General features: G+C 37.6%; 2 protein-coding genes across 16 annotated transcripts in view; one reads left to right on the plus strand and one right to left on the minus strand.

The window, feature by feature from the left end:
* Positions 1-2,672, plus strand: part of tbc1d2 (TBC1 domain family, member 2) — a 42,378-nt gene extending 39,706 nt beyond the window's left edge. Inside the window, exon 15 of the mRNA XM_087281058.1 lies at positions 445-2,672. Coding sequence (XP_087137184.1) covers positions 445-646 — 202 coding nt within the window. The 3' untranslated portion in view covers positions 647-2,672. The remainder of the gene's footprint in view (positions 1-444) is intronic.
* A 10,985-nt stretch (positions 2,673-13,657) lies between these two features.
* Positions 13,658-22,917, minus strand: part of slc44a1b (solute carrier family 44 member 1b) — a 68,773-nt gene continuing 59,513 nt past the window's right edge. For 12 of the 15 annotated variants that reach the window (XM_087281100.1, XM_087281098.1, XM_087281093.1 and 9 more), the window contains one exon: positions 13,658-16,768. In XM_087281100.1, the coding sequence (XP_087137226.1) occupies positions 16,745-16,768 (24 nt within the window). In that variant the 3' untranslated portion in view covers positions 13,658-16,744. Of the gene's footprint in view, positions 16,769-18,706; positions 19,847-20,745 lie in introns of those variants that run through there. The other 3 variants (XM_087281086.1, XM_087281096.1, XM_087281087.1) reach the window with 1 other exon arrangement.

The raw sequence follows: 22,917 nt of genomic DNA on the forward strand, positions 1-22,917 counted from the left end.
TTGCAGCATATCACTAGTCTTACAGAATATCACTAGTTTCTCATTAGCATCTTACAGCATATTACTAGTCTCTTACAGCACGTTACTGCTCTCTTACTAGTCTCTAACAGAACATCGCTAGTCTCTCATTAGCCTCTTCCAGCAAGTTACTAGTCTCTTACAGCACATTAGTCTCTTACTAGCCTTTTACAGCATATTACTAGTCTCTTGCTATCCTTTTACAGCACAGCACATCTCTTATTAGCTTCTTACAGCACATTACTAGTCCTATACAGCGCATCATTAGTTTCTCATTACCCGCTTACAGCATATTACTAGCCTCTCAGAGCACATCACTACTCACACAAAAGAGAGTCTTTCAAACCACAAGTTCCTCCAGGACATGAGTGTCAGAGTTCATCATTGGCGTTTCCTCTTTACCATCGCTGGTCTTGTTGTCCACAGGAAGCTGACCAGCATTGCCTTCAACGACATGAACCCTCTGCGCATGAGGCTGATCCAGAACCGGCGCGCAGCTCATCTGGAACGTCTCCACGCTGAGATTAAAGAGTTGGAGAATTTACAGAAAGCCTACAAAGCGGAGCGCGTCCACTGCAAAGACAAAAAGCTGGATTCCCTTGCCAGTGACGATGAAGAGGAGGTATAAGATCAGGCCTGAACGTTCACTCAGAAACACTACATATAAAACATCATTTACTCACCCAGATATGTTACCAAAGCTGTACGATCGGCTCTTGTAGGTATCAATTATGCACCATGAAAGTATATATATGACATATGCACTATTCCAGAGCCAAACATAGCATGAGGAACAGACCAAACCAAGTCATTAACTGCTAAATCTTTTGAACTCATCTTCTTTTTGCTGCTTTGAGTCAAAGATAAGGCTAATGCACAGATGGCTTGATCAAATGAAACATTTTTCTTTTCATCAGTAAATGGTGGAATAAAGCTGTATTTATCTCAGGATTGGGCATGCTGAGGCTCTATGTATTTGCAATTACACTACAGTTTGGGGTCGGTAAGATTTTTATTTAATTTTTTTGTAATGAATTTAATGGGACGATGTAGGAATCCTGGAGAATAATTGACTGTAGGTTCCCTTTGATTTTCCTATTGTAAAGTTTAAGATGAGATACAAATAACTTGGCTATACTTAAGCATTCGTCACAGACTCGAACCCCAAATATTCTTATATTAGTAGTTATTTTAAACATGTTTTATAAAATGCCCATAACACACCAGCTTTAAAAAAGAAATCTTGCTTTCTATATGGGGTCCTACTTTATATTAAGTGGCCTTAACTAATATGTACTTACACAGGAATTAATAGTTTGCTACAATGTACTTATTGTGTAAATACATGTATTTACTGTGTACTTATGCTTGGTTGAATACATGTATGTAATTACATCAGTAATTAACTTTTGTAATTAAATTTGTAAATACCATCCCTTACACCTTAACCCACCCTTAAACCTACCCCACCAAACCTGTCGATAACCCAACCTCTATCCCAACTCAAATGCACCACAAGTGTTTTCAAATACATTATAAACACAGTAAGTACATTGTATTTATTTTTTGATGTAAGTACATTGTAGTTAGGGACACATAATATAAAGTGGAACCCTATATGGGTGTATAACTTGTGTTGTAGACCAAACGGTTATTAAACGGAATTAAGCTACATTTGCCACATTATTTTCTTGATCGATCGAAAAATACCAACACAATCTCATAGCAATTAGTAAATTTTTGATTTAGTGGCTAAAGCCGCACTCACTCTTCAATTTTTGCCTGATAGACTTCCATTCATAAGCATGCGAATGCGGCAAACCGATATTCGTAGTTTACTGCATTGCAAAGTTCAAGCTTGGTGAACTCAGACCTGCGAAATCACTTGACTGCGTGAGACCAATCAAAATCAAAACATGACCTTTGGACAAAAATTTTAAATATGGAGCAATTTGAAGCTAGTTTTCTTTTTAAATGTCTAAACATCTTGTTTAATCCCGGCCCTTTTCGCATCGCTGTACGACAGAATTTTGTAAGCTCAAACTCTACTGTGACCATGACATAATTCATATAAACTCACTCGTAAAATGTTGTACGATTTGCTCAAACACCCATGATGGTTGGGTTTAGGGGCGGGGCTGGGTGCCACATTTCTTTTTTTAAAATCGTACATTTTCGTACAACTGAACTCGTACGAGTTAGCCACCAAACTGACAAAACATAAAATACGTATGTTTCCTCTTAAGATCAGGATGGAAAAATCTCAAAGGAACTCATGACAAATTATTTTTCCAGGTTCCATCATTTCCGCACTAGATTTCCATTCAATTCAAGCTGTTTTTTAAGACTCGTGTTCATAAAATATACATCATTATTTCTTACCATTGATAATAACATAACATTTACATATTAGAATAAATTTAATAGCAAATTATGAAGTGAATGTAAACAACAAAATGCAAAAATGTTTTGTATAATGCAACATTTATGGATAAATTGTATTTATTTTAATTATTAATAATATTTTAGAAATGCCTGAAGGTAGAAATCAGTTACGATCAATAAATGATGACCATGGTCCGTGATATGCATTTGTAGTAAACAAAGAAATTTCATACATTGATACAAAAATTAAAAGCCTATATTAAAACTTGCATCAACACAGGCTTTTTTTTTTTTTTTTTTTTTTTGGAGGTAACAAAGACTCTTGGAGATTAGAAGTCAGAAAGCATCCTGAATTTACAATGTTCATTTTGCTAGCTCACTTTGTTTTTCTTAAGCTAAATAAAAAAGTTAACCCACTGAAAAAAAAAATTCAACAACAACCATTTGTTTGCATTTCTTGTGTTCAGCCTTCTAAAACAAGTTCTCCCTTAAAGGGGCAGTGCATTCGCCACATATTGTATCATTCATATTTTATTGCAGTCTTTTTATTCTTTTTAATTTTCGGACTGTTTTAATTGTTCTGCTTTGTTTGCCTTGTATGCCTGTTAGCGCTTTGGGACTGAGAAAAGCGTGTTATAAAAAAATAATAATTATTATTATTATTATAAAACATGTGCTGGATAAATTGGTGGTTCATTCCTCGGTGGTGACCCCTCATGAATAAAGGGACTAAGCCAAAAAGAAAATGAATAAATTAATTTAAGGGACTTTTGGTCCCTTAACAAGTGGGAGGCACATATGCTAAGTGTTGTAATTCCTACACCGTTCACCTCATTTGGATGTAAATACCCTCAAATTTAAGCTGATGCTGCGTTCACACCAGACGCGGAACGCGCGGATAAATCGCGCAATTCGCGAGTAAATAGCCGCGTGAACATTTGAGTTTACTCGCTTTATTTGCGTGTCAAATTCACTTCAGAACAGACGTGGATTCGTGTGATGGGCAGGGCTTCTGTCTGCCCGAAGACTCTAGCTTCATAGCTAAATGGCTAACATGGATTTTATGAAGAAAATAACAGTGTTAATGTGCTTTATGAAGACTGAAAAACAGCGCAGATACGTTTAGGGTCATGTCTGAGTCCACTACATCCTTTCAGAGGTGCATCCAGCTCTGTGAGCTCATAAACTCCTCCAGAAACTTAACCTGGATGATGGAGGCTTTCAGCGGTGCTTCTGACTGAGCCAAGCCGAGTTTGATGAACTGTTGTCGGTGAAGGCTGGAGGATTTCCCTCGGAACACACAACAGGTTCTACGTCACAATCACGCCCCCACAAGAGCAAGCTTCTGATTGGTTAACGCGGCGCGAATGTACGCTGAAGTTCAGATTTTCGAATTCGAGAGATTCGCGCGAAACGCTTGTTAAGCGCGTCAAACGCACAAAATGCTCAATTCGCCCTGCGCCATTCGCGCAATTTGCGTCATTCGGGCCGCGCCTTTCGTGCGTATCGCACCGCAGGATGTCTATTCGCGCGTTTGCATTGACTTGACATGTAAATCACTCACGCTTGATGCACGTGCCGCGTCTGGTGTGAACGCAGCATGACAGTTTGCAGTTAAAGCACACCTCGTTCATTTAATTCCATTGTGTTAGTGCATAAAGCCAAAAATGTTAGAATTGTGTCGATGTCCCAATATTTATTCATCCAACTGTATATATAATGTGTTGTTCCCACTGTAATAGGATATTTACGCCCCAAAAAACATGCACATGATAAAAATAAAACAGTCTTCATATTTGATGTAGATCCCGGGTGAAGTCATATAAAGAAACACTACTGTTTGTTTTCCCCCATTTTATTACGTAAAAAAAAACAAACAAAAGAAAAGGAATACATATGAAATCATAAATATAAAAAAAACTAAATCAAGAAAATCTTAGTTCAATGTTACAAACCACTTTACTGCAGGTAAGAGCTAATAGCTAAGATCACACCAGAGGAGTAAACTGATGTATTGCGTATCTATGACTCTATCCGAAAACTGCATTTCCCCCCGTGTGACGACAACAGAAGCACATTTCCCAAAAAGATCAACTCACAATCCCGTCTCCAAAAGTAAAAGTGAAATCAAAACAGTGGCTTGTGGCATAATAAAGCTATTGTTCTATCAGTGTTAAGTCACATGTATTCTAATGCCAAACAGTTCACGTTCCTACAAAAATGGCTCATTGTTTTAAAGAGTTAGAAACGTCAGGAGCATGCATGTGTGTACAGGGGTTATGGGTTTTACTAGCTCATCCGTCTCATTCTAATACACACTGACAGGACTAGCGAAGTCACGGCTGTTATTGAGATGCTTTCAGTCATTTAGAGAACGAAGGAAAAAGGCTGTGAAGGAAAACAAAAGCCAGGTAGCTGAAGAGAGAGTGTGTGCACAGTTAACGCTTTTGTGCACATTTGGCAATGTAAAGTCGAGTTGTAAGCCGTTGTTCGAGGCCAAAACATCCTGATCCAGTGATTTCCATAAACAAAAAACGAAATACACAAATAAAAAACACTTTTACCTATGTGAAATCGGTTTTACAAAACAAATCCCTGTTCAATCGTAAGTTGAAACAGCTCTTAGCATTGTGAATCTCACAAAACACATTTGGATTATGTGTGCGTTTATTTTTTATTTTTAACATAAAAATCTTTTCGACTATATTATCTGTACATTATTTCTTCCTTTATGATGTATTTATGGAAGTTCATAAGTTCCTGCCACTGAATAATTTAAAAAAAAAAGCTTATTCCGAATTTTTATCTCAGAATTTAGTGATAGAAACATGCTATCCTGACTTTCTTTTTTCTCGGAATTGTGAGATTTTAATTCAAAATTGCGAATCCATACGAATAAAATGGACAATAGCTCAGTTCAACTATATATTACCTTTTTTAAAGCGAGACAAACAGTCGGATTCTAGGCTGCGTTACGACATAGAGCTGCACGATCTCAATTCGACCCCCTAAACCAGGCATGTCCAAACTCGGTCCTGGAGAGCCGGTTGTCCAGCAAAGTCTAGTTCAGGGATGGGCAAACTTGATCCTCGAGGGCCGGTGTCCCAGCAGAGTTTTGTTCCAACACTTGTCAAACACACCTGAACATGCTAATCAGTGTCTTTAAGATGACAAGAAATCTATAAGCAGGTGTGTTTGATTGGGGTTGGAGCTAAACTGTGCAGGACACCGGCCCTCCAGGACCGAGTTTGCCCACCCCTGCTCTAGTTCCAACCCCAACCAGACACACCTGGGCTAGCTAATCAAGCTCTTACTAGGCTTTCTAGAAACATCTTTGCAGGTGTGTTGAGGCAAGTTGGAGCTAAAATCTGCAGGACACCGGCCCTCCTGGACACCCCTGCCCTAGACGATCTTAATCCAGCATTCTGCCAATCATATTTTCAAGTTCAGGAGAGAAGCAAAGGCGGCAGCACAAGTCTTCACATTGTTTTACATATGTTGTTCAGCAACGTGGACATTAATGGTGTTGAAAGAGCAGTTTTGACTTTAAAACTCGCAATCCAGACTTTCTCAGAATTCAGACTTTTCCCTCGCAATTGTGAGTTTATATCCCAGTTTCGACTATTTCTCAGAATCACGAGATATAATGTCAAAATTCTGACTTTATAAGTAGCGGTTCTGACTTTTTATTTCGGAATTATACATTATAACTCGCAATTCAGACCTTTCCTCATACTTGTGTTTATCTTTCAGTTTCGAAAATTTCTTAAAATTGTGTCAGAATTCTCACTTCATAATTCGCAATTCTGACTTTCTGTTTATATCACACATTTGCGACTTTATTTCTCAGAATTGTGAGATATAATGTAAGACTTTTTTTCTTGCAATTGTGAGTTTATTTCACTGTGACTTTATTTCTCAGAAACGCAAGATATATCAGAGAATTCATTCATTCATTCATTTTCTTGTCGGCTTAGTCCCTTTATTAATCTGGGGTCGCCACAGCGGAATGAACCGCCAACTTATCCAGCAAGTTTTTACGCAGCGGATGCCCTTCCAGCCGCAACCCATCTCTGGGAAACATCCACACACGCACTCATACACTACGGACAATCTAGCCTACCCAATTCGCCTGTACCGCATATGTCTTTGGACTGTGGGGGAAACCGGAGCACCCGGAGGAAACCCACGCGAACGAAGGGAGAACATGCAAACTCCACACAGAAATGCCAACTGAGCCGAGGATCGAACCAGCGACCCAGTGACCTTCTTGCTGTTAGGCGAACGTGCTACCCACTGCATCGCCTATCAGAGAATTCTGACTCTACAACTCGCACTTCCAACTTATCTCAGAATTCTGACTTTAGTTTATTTCACGCAGTTGCGACTTTATATCTTGTAATTGTGAGAAATAAAGTCAAAATTCTGACTTTAAAACTCACTATTCTGACTATTTTATCTCAGAATTCTGTCTTTTGTTTGCACAATTGTGAGTTTATCATGTAGTTACAACTTTATTTCTAAGAATTTTGAGATATAACGTAAGAATTCTGACTTTATTACTCACAATTATGACATTTTATATCACTTTTTTCAGAATCGCAAGACATAATGTCAGAATTCAGACATTACAACACGCAATTCAGACTTTTTCTCACAATTCTGAGTTTACACATTTGTGACTTTATTTCTCAGAATTGCAAGATTTAAGATCAGAGAATTCTGACTTAATAACTCGCAATTCCGACTCATCTCAGAATCGCAAAATATGATGTCAGAAATCTGACTTTATAACCTGCCATGTGAACTTTTATCACCGAATTCACTTATTTTTCTTGCAATTGTGAGTTTATATTACGCAGTTGTGACTTTATATCTAAGAATCGTGAGATATAATTTCAGAAATCTTTTTTCCTCACAAATGTGAGTTTATATCTTTCAGGTGCGACTTTATTTCTCAGAAGTCTTTAACACTCCAATTCAGATCTTAAGGTTAAGGTTCTCCATAACAGGAAACTACTTTATCACTCGCAATTCTGACTTTTCTCGCAATTGTGAGTTTGTATTACACATTTGTGACTTTATTTCTCAAAATTGCAAGATATAAAGTCAAAAACTCGCAATTCAGACTTTTTATCTCAGAATTCGGACTTTATTTTCTTTTTCAGTTTCGACTATTTCTCAGAATCGCAAGATATAATATCAGATTTCTGACTTTATAACCTGCATTTGGACTCTTCATTCCAGAATTCAGACTTTTTTTCCTTGCATTTGTGAGTTTATATCAAGCTGTTGCGACTTCATTTTTAAGAATTGCGAGATATAATGTCTGAATTCTGACTTTATTATTCACGATTCTGACCTTTTATTTCAGAATTCGGACTCTTTTTTTTTTCTCACAATTTTGAGTTTATATCTTTCAGTTTCTACTATTTCTTAGAATTGCGCGATCTATCATCAGAGAATTCAGACTTTATAACTCGCAACTCGGATTTATCTCAGAATTCTGACTTCACTTTTCAGAATAGTGAGTTGTGCATGTGTCTTTAACACTCCACTTAAGGTCAGTCTTCATAACAGGAAACTACTAAATAACTTGCAATTTGGACTTTTCATCTCAGAATTCAGATGTTTTTTCTTTCACCTTTGGTTTCTCTTTCAGTTTAAACTATTTCTCAGAATCGTTAGATATAATGTCAGAAATCTGACTTTATATTTCGCAATGCAGACTTTTTTTCATGCAATTGTAAATTTCTATCACACATTTGTGACTTTATTTCTCAGAATCGTGAGATATGTTAGAATTCTCACTACATAACTCCCAATCCTGACTTTTTATCTCAGACTTCTGACTTCATAACTTGCAATTTTGACTTATAAACTCACTATTTTGAAAAATAAAGTCAGAATTCTGAGATATCTCGCAATTCTGACTTAATAACTTGCAATTTAGAGCTTACATCTCACAATTCTGAGAAAAAAAAATCTGAATTTTAAGTTTGTATCACACAATTCCGAGATATAAAGTTGCAACAACCTTTTTTTTATGTCCTATTCAGTGGCGGGAACAGGAATCTATACGTATGAACTCGAATTAACTGTGAAAAAAGTAAATGGACAAAAATAAAAACCGTAAAAATAAATAACAAATGAATACAATAATGAAAATCAATCAAATTTCTTGCTAAATTCTCATTAATTGCCTTACTTGCTCGAATTTTCTTGATGTACAAGAGTTCTTTCTGCTTCTCGAATCTGATTGGCTGACATGAGAAGATTTAAACAAGTAAGGTGATTTATAATTATGCATGTGTGTGTGTACTGTGCACAATTATTAGCCCCCCTGTCAAATAATCCCAAGTGCTATTGAACACAGAGAAATTATTTAACACTTTTGATCATAATAGTTTTAATAAATAATTTCTAATAACTCATTTCTTTTGATGACAGTACATTTTGTTTTACTAGATATTTTTCAACATGCCAGTATTCAGCTTAAAGTGACATTTAAAGGCTTAACCAGGTTAATTAGGTTAACTAGGCAAGGTAAGGTAATTAGGCAAAACATTGGTTTGTTCTGTAGCCAATCGAAAAAAATCTAAATTACTTAAAGGGGGTAATAATATTGACCTTAAAAGCTATTATAAAACATATAAAAGTGATTTTATTTTAGCCAAATTAAAAGAAATTTTAGATAGAAAAAAAAATGTCCTTCACCGGAGGTTTAATAATCGTGCCTTCAACTGTAAATATATATTATATTTTGTGAGATTCACCCTAAAAAGCAAGCTCCACTGTTTGTCTTTAAACACAACCTACTCGTTCAGTCATCAAGTTTGTGTTACCTGATTAAACCGTGAGGCTGAGCAACCAGAAATCGCAACATCAAGCATTCAACAGACACTTTTGTTGACAGAGAAGATTTCGTTGAAACATTTATGAAACATCTCTATATTGAATGCGCTATAAGACCATTTTATAACTCTAAATGTTTTACAGATACCTTTAATTCATCTCTGTGTTTAATGTATGCCATCTTAGTGCAATATTTAACATGCTTTCAGCATAAGTTCAGTGTGGCAAATGTTAAATCTCTTTTTAACATTCTTTTTTTTAATTCATAATTCATGCTCTTGAAAATCTCTAAGGTACGTCGTGTTCTTCGTTTCCGAAGATCTCCTGGTTTGAACACGACTCGTATTTCCCTCCAATGCAAGACACGAAAAACAAAGAAGAAAACTATTCCTCAGTCAATATTTATCAATATGTAACATGACATCCATACAAAATACTGCACACGGCACAAACATTTTTGCTAAATCCGACGTTTGTTATATAAAAAAAAGAATAACAAGAGACTGCAGAATCATCTGTGCGTAAAATGAGTTGTTTAAATTCTCCTCAGCCGCGTCTACCATTCGTATTCAATGGGTTACTTTGATGACTGTGAATGGTTAAGGCTAATGAGCTGTCCTAGTCTACGTAAACCAGCAGGGGGCGACATTCACTCAAGTGGTTAAGGCAAAAATGTTTTGTTTGACTCTCCAACTGCAGTAAATAAAAGGATTCCTCGCGCGATTAGGAAGACTTATGTCTGATGCAGATATGAACTAAATCTACACGGAGAACATATTACGACTTTTAAGGATATATGAACTCTAACTTTACTAATATACATCTAAATGGAAAAAAGGCAACATTTCGCCATTTTACCCCTATAGGTTGGATGAAGAATTGCAGCCAAACAGACATCAGTGCTTTCTGTTGGATGCTCATGCATTCGGTTACAGTCAAATGAGGCAAAGTCAGGTCACATAACAACCAATAGACGCACTTCAGCACCAGAATTGCCCCTCTGCTGATTTGCCGACAGGAGTGTTCGCTGACGAGTGAATTTCTAGACACACAGCCAATCAAAACTTTGAAATCAAAACTCTTTGAGTGTGTGTGAAAGAAGTCTCAGAGCCGGGACACGCCATTCTGAAAGTCGGTTGTTTGGCTTCGTTGGTCAGGCTATTTGGTCTACACGTCGCCTTTCGTTGAGTTAACGTCGAATCAAGTTGGCCTGGTTCATCATGTAGAATCAGTGTCAGCTGAAGAGAGCGTTCTGATTGGTTGTTTTGGTGAGAGCAAAAACTGAAGTGATGAAATCAAGTAAACAATAAGTCGAATAGGAACACAATGGAGGTGGCTGTGATTTCACTACATTTCTCAAATATTTGCAAACGATATGGATTATCGGACATATTTGTATGAGCGAATCCTTCCGTGGTGAGTGATAATTTCTGTGATAATAAATACATGTACATGGACATAATCGAATTATTTGCCTTCATCTGAATAAAACAACAATTTGATGAAGGTGATTACAGCAGAATTGAAAGAGAAATTCTGAAAACTACTAAATGATGGTAGTAGCTTGATTACGGTGTTTACATGTCTCTATTGCACTTTAATACTGCGACTAAAAGAGGAATAATCCACATGTCTTAATTCGATTGTTGTTTAGTTCGACTTCAGTCAGATTAAGGTCATCATAAAATAAAATAAAATAAAAATTTGCTGTTTACATGGTAGACTCTTAATCAGAGTATTGTTTTAATCATATTAAAATCGAAGTATTGGTGTGTATTAGGCTTGGGCGGTAATACGGTATGCCGCGGGATCTAAAAATAACAATGGTGTCAGTTTCAATAACGTTTATAAAAACTATGCACTTTAATAGGAGACAGGTATTAAATAATAAATATTTTTTATTTAATGCCTACAAATGCTTTTGCGTGAGTGTCATCACGGGACAGTGTGGAGGAGAGAGAGAGGTGAGGTAAGATGGCGAGTCGCGCACCAAGTGACCTGCAGTTTGGCAGTATTTCCGAACGAGAAGAGAGACGTGGTAAATACGAACAAGAGGTCTGCGTTCCTGCTGGTGTATAGCGGGACCCGACCAGATTTCTTGCAGTGCTGGAAAAAATTGCCGAATAAAGGGCGGGAGCGGTCTGTAACTCTGGTGTAAAATGAAAGGGAGCGGGCGAGCGGTCTAACAACATCACTCCCGAGCGAGCCAGCACACGCGAATGCTGTTTATGCGTGTATGTGAATGAGAGAGAGGGAGAGAGAGATTGTGAGGCTGTGCGCCGCTTGGTACTTTCTCTATGTGTGTGTGTATGTGAATGAGAGAGAGCATGGGGCTGTGCGTCGCTTGGGGCTCTCTCTCTCTCTCTCTGTGCGTGTGTGTGTCCCGCATAAGACAAACAGATGACCGCGAAGCTAAGGTCGCATATAAGGTATTCAGTTTCTGAATGGTTTAGGCACAAGCCAACATTTTGGTGACGCTGTCTGAGTCTTACGTCATAATTTTTGTTATTATGCAAGGTAATACCGGACACCAAGGTAAAATAGGGAGAAGGTTTGACGGTATCAAAATTTGGATACCTCCCAAGCCTAGTGTCCATGTAAACATACTCATTGATACCAACCGCTGATTTGTTTTACACTTTGTATTTCATGTTCCGGTTTTTCTTTACTGAATAAGAAAACAGACTACTGCCCCCTGCAGGTGTAGAAAGACACCGATTGGTCATGCTCAGTGTTTTGATCCAGATTCAAGAGATGACAAGACACTTGGTTTTAGTCAAGGCTAGTTGTTTGGCGTTGGCGTGGCGTGGCGTGTCCAGGCCCTTATGCTCATCAAGGTTGCGTTTATTAATGAATAATTATTCAAAAGATTTCAGTGATAGCAAAGCTGATTTGTTGCAGCTTTTTCTCCGGGTTTAAGGGTGGTTTACACAAGAACATATTAAGCCAAAAACGGGAAACTTTTTGAAAACGTTTTGCCTGTTCGTTTGTACGACGACATCTTTTTTGGGACTGAAAATGCGCACATTTGGAAATGGGTCTCAAAGTGGACGTTTCTGAAAATGCTTTCATGCTGCTTGTGTTTGTGTAAACACCTGAAAATGATGATGTCACATGCATGCATAGTATGTGTTTTAGCGTTAGCATACTTAGAAACGGAGCACTGATGACCGATGTCTCTGAACAATGATACTAACAGGTAAGTTACTTACTGTTAGCTAACACGAAGGTTAGACCAACCTTTCTAATGCATAATAAAGTTACATCTTATTCTTTATGTGTGGTGATTCCATTGTGAACTCATGCACAGAATGCAAAAAACCCAATGACGTCACTGCGACATGGCTACAATTCGCCACTCAGAATTTGCATATTTACCTCATGGCCGTGATGTCGCTTCAAAATTTCTTTTCTTTATCCAGAGCAACCAATTTTCACTTGATAGTGAAATGTAGTGTTTTTAGCAACATGGCGCGCATATATATCCATCCACATCTAGACAGGGTGTTTATGATGTTTTATGGCTTCATGACTCTTTAAAGGCAAGAGCAAACAAACACACAATAATGGCTGAGTTAACGGTAGTGTTGTTGTTGCTCAAGTGGTTCCAAACGCTTCATCAGGAAAGTGTGGATTTACTTTTTACGTTGAAACCAAACAGCAGATACGCATCACAATCTATGTTTCCATCCAAAAATGCGAATGAACTTTATGCGCAAAACTGGATTATCGCTTAAAAGACGTGCGAATAAAGCAGCGTTTCCATCCAACAAGTCAAAGCGAACAAAATCGTCACTTCCTGATTAACTGGCGCCAAATATCAACAGTAAAAACGGAATTTGCTGTGGTTGGAGAAGCTGCGTCAATCTTTTCTTCATCTAATAAATGACTTGCGCCTCAGAAGCATACCTGTCAACATTGGGATGTGAAAATAAGGGATATGCCCACCATAATAAGGGATTCTTATTCAAGCTTTAGAATCAAGCTATCAAATCTCAATCGCCAATTCTTCACTGTATAACGTACACATTCTGATTAAAGAGCAACAAATGAATCTCTTATTTATTTCGATTTTTTCGTTTAATTACATTACATAACAGAGGTTTCACTATAAAAATGCACACATCTAACAATATAACAAATGCATTCGACTGCTTTCCTAACTTTTTATGCTCATTTAAGACGAAATTAGTTGTGTTTGAAAAAAACAAAACAAAACACCAAGATCGACATCCTTATATGTTATTATTAATTATGTCTGTATGTCTGTTTTACCACGCACCCATAAGCCAGACTTTCGCTCCGCTCTTAATCGCATGTACAGAATCCGTTTGGGAAACATTGTCTATTTATCACTATGGAGTGCATCAGCTGACATTCACGCACCACTATATGACTGTTTTGAGGATTGCATAGGAGGGGTGACGCCACCTGTAATAAAAAGGAAGGGGAATCGCGCTGTTTTTATATTTATTTTAAAGTGTTTTTGTGCCTAAACAAAGCAAAAGCACAGAAGAGACTTGCATTTAAAAGCAAGAGGCGCCCTCTGGTGGTACGGCGGTATGGGTTGCGTATAGGGAGGCTCGGCTATTTAATGTTTCTTGCCACCCTTCAGAGAAACACTGACAATACGGGAGAAATACGGGAAAATACCTTTGCGGGATGATAGCGTGATGGAACTATCAAATACAGGAGTATCCCGGGAAAAACGATAGGGTTGACAGGTATGCTCAGAAGGCAATCCTGACACTCAATAAATGCGCGATGGCGTTTGAAGGTGTCAGACGCGGAGCACAGACGCTCTTGATTCTGGAGGTCATTAATAATATAATAACACTAATACCTGAACGGTAAGGCCTTTTAATATGTTTTATAGTGTACTCAGCCTGCTGGTTTGTCCATTTACACGTTTACCATCACATGATCTCTTACCACAAAATCACTTTTTTTTTTTTAATGCGCATACTGAAATTTGTGCGGTAAGTGTTTGCATCGTAGTTCTTGCGCATCTTTTCTTATCGAATAAAAAGTTTATCCTACTCAGTTATCCGAATTCGTTTTTTATGCACATTTTCAAAATGTATGCACATCATGGCGATTTCGTCAACCGTTTAATGAAATAGGTGGAATAAAATAGGTGGATGGAAACATAGCTACTGACAACACACTGCAATTTCTACATGCATTCAGTTGAGGAGTTTGTTTAACTATATTAAGGCCTTAAGGGTCACTAGCATATACAAAAATACAATAAAAATTACGATAAAATTATTGTCTCTGCCTAATGACAATGTAACTGCCTAATCAAATAAAATAAACTTAGTTTCCGCCGAATTTGTTTAAAATTACGTGGTTTTGGTTTTTATTTGAAAAATTTAACTATATCAAGGTCTAAAGGGTCACTAGCATATAAATATGCAAATACTAAATTATGTCTTAAAATAAAAATCGCTGTCTCAACATGTTCATTCACATGATCAATTTTCATGTTTATACACTTTTGGCCCCAATCACCTTCCATACCTTTTAGTCACGAACCAATTCGTTCAGTCGCTTTGCTGTTTCGAACTGCCGAATTGAACCCAAAATAAACTTCACTTTGGCCGAATTTTGTTTGAAATTATTCATTTCGGTTTTCAGTATAAGATTTCGTTTAAATATAATAGGGCCTTAAGGGTCACTAGCGTATACAAATGCAAATAATACATTATGTCTTAAAATAAAAATCGCTGGCTCAACATGTTCAAACTGTTCATTCACATGATCAATTTTTATGTTTATACACTTTTGGCCCAAATCACCTTCCATACCTTTTAATCACGAACCAATTCGTTCAGTCGCTTTGCTGTTTCGAACTGCCGAATTGAACCCAAAATAAACTTCACTTTGGCCAAATTTTGTTTGAAATTATTCATTTTAAGTTTTCATTTTAAGATTTCGATTAAATATAATAGGGCCTTAAGGGTCACTAGCATATACATATGCAAATATCACGTTATGTCTCATAAAAATCACTGACTCAACGTTCAAACTGTTTATTCACGTTATCAAATTTTATGTTTGTACACTTTTGGCCTAAACCACCTTCCATATCCTTCAGTCATGAACCAATTCATTCTGTCGCTTTACTGTTTCAAACTGCCGATTCGAACCCAAAATAAACTTGGCCGGATTTTGTTTGACATTACATAATTTTGGTTTTATTTGAAAAGTTTGTTTAACTATATCAAGGCCTGAAGGGTCACTAGCATATACACATAAAAAGACTACGCTATGTCTTTTATAAAAATTGCTGTCGCAACATGTTCAATCTGTTCATTCACATGATCAAATTTTATATTTGTACACTTTTGGCCCAAAATAAACTTAGTTTTTGCAGGATTTTCATTTGTAAAGTTTGTTTAACTATATCAGGGCCTTCAGGGTCTAATAGCACATATGCAAATACCCCATTATGTCTTAAAATAAAAATCGTTGTCTCAATGTGGTCAAACTGTTCATTCACGTGATCAGTTTTCATGTTTATACCCTTTTGGCCCCAATCACCTGATGTCACTATTGCATAGTCTGAACCCAAGGTAATGTGATAAAAAACTGCTTTATTTTTGCTGAAGATTTTTACTATTTTACAATTTGGTTATTCTGTATTTTTTGATCAAATAAAGGCAGCCTTGGTGAGCTGAAGAGACTTTTTTTATAAACGATTCCAGAGTTTTGACAGGCAGTGTAGTCACCATATGTTGTGTGGTCTGTACGTGTCAGTCGTTCTTATAGTTACAGCAACTGTGAATTGTGGTTAGAAACCATTAACCTCTTCCTCCCAGTGTAAGGTGAGCAGATCTTCCAGCACTAACAGTCACAGCAGGAAAGAATGGACTTTTACAGCTATCGCAACTCAGAAACAAACTAAAATCACCACCATTGGAGGGAAACCAACCGACCAATCTTTTTACACAGAAGTGAAATGTGAAGGCCCTCAGACTTCATTTTCAGGCATGGTAATGCTATTTTAGTCAAATAACACGACCAAGCTTGTTTTTCTCTCTCTTTTTTTTAAAAATTAAGAAGTAAAAAGCATCTACGCTTCATTATTTTGATTAAAAGAAGAAAAAAAAGAACAAGTGCTGCACTGCAGTATGTGGGTTTCTCAAAAACGCAAAGAAAACCAATTTAAAAAAAGGTTTGTTATGAAAAATTGACAATAAAAACAGTGATTCTCTAGACATTATTAATACTGTGTTTCACTAGATGGCAACTGTTTGTTTTTTAGTCTTATAAAAAGGACATCACTACGAAAAATGCATCAGGCTTTTTAAAATATGCAGCGCTCCAATATAAAGTGCTTCATTACATTGTTATTTCATTTTTTTACAGTTTCTTATTAAAATATTGTATTCCCTGGAGTGAAACCATAGTAAACATGTTACACATTGGTAAAAATAAACATTTTGGAATGTCTTTAAAAAGTCCCATGGGCTGATTTTGGTCAAGCAGAGCTTGTCCCGGGAGCCTATAGGAAAGAAACACGCCATTAGTCTCAATAGCAGACCAAACAATAATCAATCAACCAATCAATCTGGATCTGGGGGGGGGGGGTTAGTCCACTTCATCAGTGTCATAAGTGCCAAATATGGGTTCAAACCATAAAATGGCACCGCAAAAAGCAGATGCTAGACGCCATGCATATGGAGAGGGTGTTATGAATGATGGATGATAAAAGGCCGTCTTGAAATCAAATTCTTCTCCCATTTATAGTGACAAGATTTCAGAAACAGTATATTGGTAGCTGACAAATTGATGCATATATTTAAATGCAACCCTTTTTATAAGATGTAAAATAAGTCTCCGATGTCCCTAGAGTGTGTATGTAAAGTTTCAGCCCAAAATATCCAACAATTAACTCTTTGAAGCTGCCCATTTGATCCAAATTGTCCCATTTTAGTGACTGCCACTTTAAATTCAAATTAGATTTTTTGAAAACAAAAAAGGGGCGGAGCTAATATGTCGATTCATTAGCATGGCAGCAGATTCAAAACAACTGCTTCTCACTCAGGGCTGTTTATGCTAATGAGGGAGAGATTGTCAATAATAGGCGGGGCTTTTCCCCTCTGATGACACGTCCAATAGGAGAATGTCAATCAAAGTGTTTTTATCAAGTATGATTTTAAAATGATGGATTCCAGAATTTATTTTTTATTTTTACTATTAGAAGCTGGTTATATTCACACAGTGTTGCCACACAACGTTGTTTAAACCCCTCATAAAAGTCATTTTGCATAAAAGGTCCCCGTTAAAATTAAATGATAATAAATATTAAATTATATAGACTATGAATTGCATTTAAAATAGTTTGGGTTCAAATAAAAGCATAATTCACCCAGAAATGTAAATTCACCTCAGGCCATCCAACATGCTGCTGACCTTTTTTAACAGGAAATGTCATATATTTACAGGTAAAATGCTGTGGACAGCTCAAAGCACCATTATTTATGAACCAATAAATTATGTCACCTTATATGGCCTGAGGGTAAAGTATCAGCAAATTATCCCCAAAATCTCTCCCTTCAATATAAAGTGCATAAGGAATAGTCTAATAAGCAGTTCATATAATTAATCATTTTGTGCTCTGAAGAAAGAAGGTTTCTACAAGTTTAAAACGACAGCCATGACATTTTTAGGGGTTTGTAGCATAGCATATCAATGCTTAAAAGTAAATTTAACGTGTAAATGTGAATATTCATGTCAAATATCCATGTAAATTTGAATAAATAAGATATTACTCATTTGAAATTACACTGTAGAAGTGAAAATACTCAATTGGCAAGTCACATGGGCATCCTACAATACATCGACCAGTAATTTCTATCCCCTAATAATAATCTTGTTATTTCTAATTCGTGCTTTCTTTCACCTTCAGAACACAATTGAAGATATTTTTATCTAATTTTAAAATTGTTGACACTTACACTGAAGCTCTATTTACTTCAAATTTGGATTTGTCAACTACCAATATACAGTCAATCTCGATCTCATCCTACTAAACAAACACTGACCAACCAGTAATCTTGATAGCTTTAAAGGGGTCATATGAAGTCATTTCAGGTTTTCTGCTGTCTTTTAAGTGTTTTTGAAAAAATATATATATATATATATATATATATATATATATATATATATATATATATATATATATATATATATACATATACATATATATATATATATATAACAGGGATGGGCAAACTTGGTCCTTGAGGGCCGGTGTCCCTGCAGACTTTTGCTCCATCACTAATCAAACACACCTGAAAACACTAATTAGAGTCTTCAAGATTATTAGAAAGCTACAGGCAGGTGTGTTTTGATTAGGGTTGGAGCAAAACTATGCAGGACACCGGCCCTCCAGGACCAAGTTTGCCCATCCCTGATCCATAATCACAAACCCAAAAAGTTTGTTTTTTTTAATAAAAATCTTTTACATTCAATCCACTTAATCATCTGCATTTTCTGGACCAGATTCGGCATCCAATTCATAAGGTAGTAAAGGTGAAACATTTCCATCACATGCTTGAGGTATTTAGCCAATCAGACCTCATGTTTGAGAAGGATGAGATTTGTAAAATTCAAGCAGAGCAGAGACGAGCAACAATATATTAAACAATATAATTATTAATTCTTCTCATTTTGTGTTATTAAATCACGTAAACTAGAGATGTGGTGGAAAATGGTTTCAAAATCCATTCAGAGATTTTCATACTTCATTGCTAATCTCTCTTAAAATGATTTTGAGCTTAGTAGATGGCGTTAAAAACTAACCTGGAGTGTCATCTGCTGTTCAAAAGTAGCCTAGAGCACCATCTATTGTTAAAAACTAGCCTAAACACCATCCAGGGGCGTAGCAACTGAGGGGGATGGGTGGTACAGACCATTTAGAAACAGTTGATTAATACTTATATGAACGTTAACTTTTAGATCTCATTCAGCTGTCCCCCCACTTTTAAAATGTCTGCTACGCCTCTTGCACCATCTGTAGTTACAAACTAGCCAAGAGCATCACCTGCAGTTAAAAACTTGCCTAGAGTGTCATCTGCATTTATACAAGTGTTGTCTGCTGTTAAAATCTAGCCTAGAGTGCTGTGAACAATTACTCTGCATGGCCGTCTGCTGATAAAAGCTAGCCTAGAATGCCACCTACTGTGAAAAACAAGACTTAAGCGGCATCAGCTGTTAAAAACTAGCCTAAAGTGCCATCTGCTGTTAAAAACTAGCCTAGATCGCCATCTGCTGTTAAAACCAGCCTACAGCGCCATCTGTTATTAAAAACTAGCCTACAGCCCCATCTGTTGATAAACACCAGCATAGAGCACCATCTGCTGTTAAAAACTAGCCTAGAGTGCCATTTGCTGTTATAAAATAGCCTTGAGCACCATCTGCTGTTTGAAAACCAGCCTAGAGCGCCATCGCCTTTTATAAACTCGCTTAGTGTTATCTGCTGTTAAAAGCTAGCCTAGAGGACCATCTGCTGAAACTAAAGCGCCATCTGCTGTTAAAAACTAGCTTAGAGCACTAACTGCTGTTGCAAAAGCGCCATCTGCTGTTCAAAACTAGCCTAGAGTGCCATCAGCTTTTATAGTAGCCTACAGCACCATCTGCTTTTATAAACTAGCCTAGAGCACCATATGCTGTTAAAAACTAGCCAAGAGTACCATCTGCTTTAGAAAACTAGCCTAGAGTGCCATCAGCTTTTATAGTAGCCTACAGCACCATCTGCTTTTATAAACTAGCCTAGAGCACCATATGCTGTTAAAAACTAGCCTAAAGTGCCATCTGCTGTTAAAAACTAGCCTAGATCGCCATCTGCTGTTAAAACCAGCCTACAGCGCCATCTGTTATTAAAAACTAGCCTACAGCCCCATCTGTTGATAAACACCAGCATAGAGCACCATCTGCTGTTAAAAACTAGCCTAGAGTGCCATCTGCTGTTAAAACCAGCCTACAGCGCCATCTGTTTTTAAAAACTAGCCTACAGCCCCATCTGTTGATAAACACCAGAATAGAGCACCATCTGCTGTTAAAAACTAGCCTAGAGTGCCATCTGCTGTTAAAAACTAGCCTAGATCGCAATCTGCTGTTAAAACCAGCCTACAGCGCCATCTGTTTTTAAAAACTAGCCTACAGCCCCATCTGTTGATAAACACCAGAATAGAGCACCATCTGCTGTTAAAAACTAGCCTAGAGTGCCATCTGCTGTTATAAAATAGCCTTGAGCACCATCTGCTGTTTGAAAACCAGCCTAGAGCGCCATCGCCTTTTATAAACTCGCTTAGTGTTATCTGCTGTTAAAAGCTAGCCTAGAGGACCATCTGCTGAAACTAAAGCGCCATCTGCTGTTAAAAACTAGCCTAGAGCACTAACTGCTGTTGCAAAAGCGCCATCTGCTGTTCAAAACTAGCCTAGAGTGCCATCAGCTTTTATAGAAGCCTACAGCACCATCTGCTTTTATAAACTAGCCTAGAGCACCATATGCTGTTGAAAACTAGCCAAAAGTGCCATCTGCTGTTCAAAACTAGCCTAGAGTGCCATCTGCTTTTATAGTAGCCTAGAGCACCATCTGCTTTTATAAATTAGCCTACAGCACCATCTGCTTTTACAAACTAGCCTAGAGCACCATATGCTGTTAAAAACTAGCCAAGAGTGCCATCTGCTGTTAAAACCAGCCTAGAGCTCCAATTGCTGTCATAAACTAACCTAGAGCGTCATCTGTTGTTATAAACTAGCCTACAGCGCCATCTGCTGCTAGAAATCTGTGCCATCTGCTGTTATAAATTAGCCTAGAGCGCCATTTGTTGTTAAAGAATAACTTAGAGCGCCATCTGCTAATAAAAAAAAAAAAGAGTCTGGAGTACCATCTGCTATTACTAACTAGTCTAGAGCGCCATCTGCTGTCCAAAATTAAGCTCAGAATCAAGTCGAGAGAATAGCGATGCATTTTGAAAATCTCATTCATACATTCATTTTCTTATCGGCTTAGTCCCTTTATTAATCTGGGGTCGCCACAGCGGAATGAACCGCCAACTTATCCAGCACATGTTTTACGCAGCGGATGCCCTTCCAGCTGCAACCCATCACTGGGAAACACCCATACACTACGGACAATTTAGCCTACCCAATTCACCTATAGCGCATGTCTTAGACTTGTGAGAGAAACCGGAGCACGCGAACACGGGAAGAACATCCAAACTCCACACAGAAATGGCATTTTGAAAATCTCAGAAATCTCAAATTTCTCAAACTATTTTTCGCCCCAGCTCTAATATAAATATCGCATTACGCCAAACAAACAAACCATTTTTCTTTTAAAGGTGCAGTAGGTGATTGTCTTCAGAAACATTTTTTGTTGTGCTGGTTGAAAGTCTCTTCACAGTCCAATAGTAATGATCACAGTAAATGATCTAAATGTGTTTATATTTATTTTTATATTCTGGGTAAGGCATAAAACTAAAAAAATTGTTTATCCAATTAAATAGAGTCGGACCGACATCTCCCTTAATTCCGATAGGCAGGTCAGACTGTCTGTCAGCAAATGTAGATTCGGACTTCTGCGCATCTGTTCACGCAGATCCGCCATTAGCGCGTGCCCGTCTGCATCACAAACGCATGCGCTCCGAGCGAGCTGCGGGCCGAGCGAGCTGCGGGCCGCTCGCAGATGCCGAGTTGGAGCTGGAGGCGCCGAAGGACAGCCGAGCTCGGGCCGATTACTGTAAAGCCAGGCGCGGGTATAATTCGCCCTTAAAGCAGCCGCGCAGTCACGAGACGGACCGGGAGAAATCAAAAGCTGAATTGAAACTTTTAAAAACCTGAATCAACATTGGAGTTACTTTAGCACGCTGGAGGAAGGACGACACCATGGCTGAAGTATTACTGTTAGACAGGTAATGTTCTGTTTTAAAACTATTTTATGTTAGATTGTGTTGTGTTATGAATGGGTTATATGCACAGACGTGTTGTTCAGCCACTGAAATCTCCCGGTGAAAGATTGATGTGATTATTTTTAGTTTCAGAAGGTTCTTTAACAGCATCTATAATGTAGATTTATATTTAGTTTAACAACAAAACACCAGTAAATAGCGCTATTCTGCCTAACTGCTTTACTGAGCTGAAGTTGCTTTTATATTCACATTGGGTCATTTTTGAACTATGATAGCCTTCCTATACTGTTTACCGCTACTCTGAATATTCACTCTGAAATAGCATGTAAGTGTGGCAAAGTATTTCATGTAAATCCTGCACGGCGCTGGCACTAACTAACTGGCGAATGACATGAACTAGTGGGTTGTCTGTCTGCTGTTTTGACACGGTGCGCTCGCGATTTCAGGGGGTGTGGCTTTGAATCACAGTCCCTCCCCGCCGTCCAAAGATAATATGCTAAGCTGTTAGCATTTTGGCAGATCACCTACTGCACCTTTAAGCAACCTCATATGACCTCTTCAACCCTTAAAATGTTCTTTTACAAATGTTTTTCCAGTAAGCCACCGGTAACATGGTTCATTTTAGCATAGTGGAGAATCCTGTCATAACAAAGATCCAACAGACCATCAACGGGAGCGATTTGATCTCATCTCGTGTTTCCAGTAAAGCATTTTCAATATTATGTCCTCTGAA

The sequence above is a fragment of the Danio rerio genome, chromosome 14 (genome assembly GCF_052040795.2).
Source record: "Danio rerio strain M-AB ecotype USA chromosome 14, GRCz13ab, whole genome shotgun sequence".
NCBI classification, from domain to species: Eukaryota; Metazoa; Chordata; class Actinopteri; order Cypriniformes; family Danionidae; genus Danio; species Danio rerio.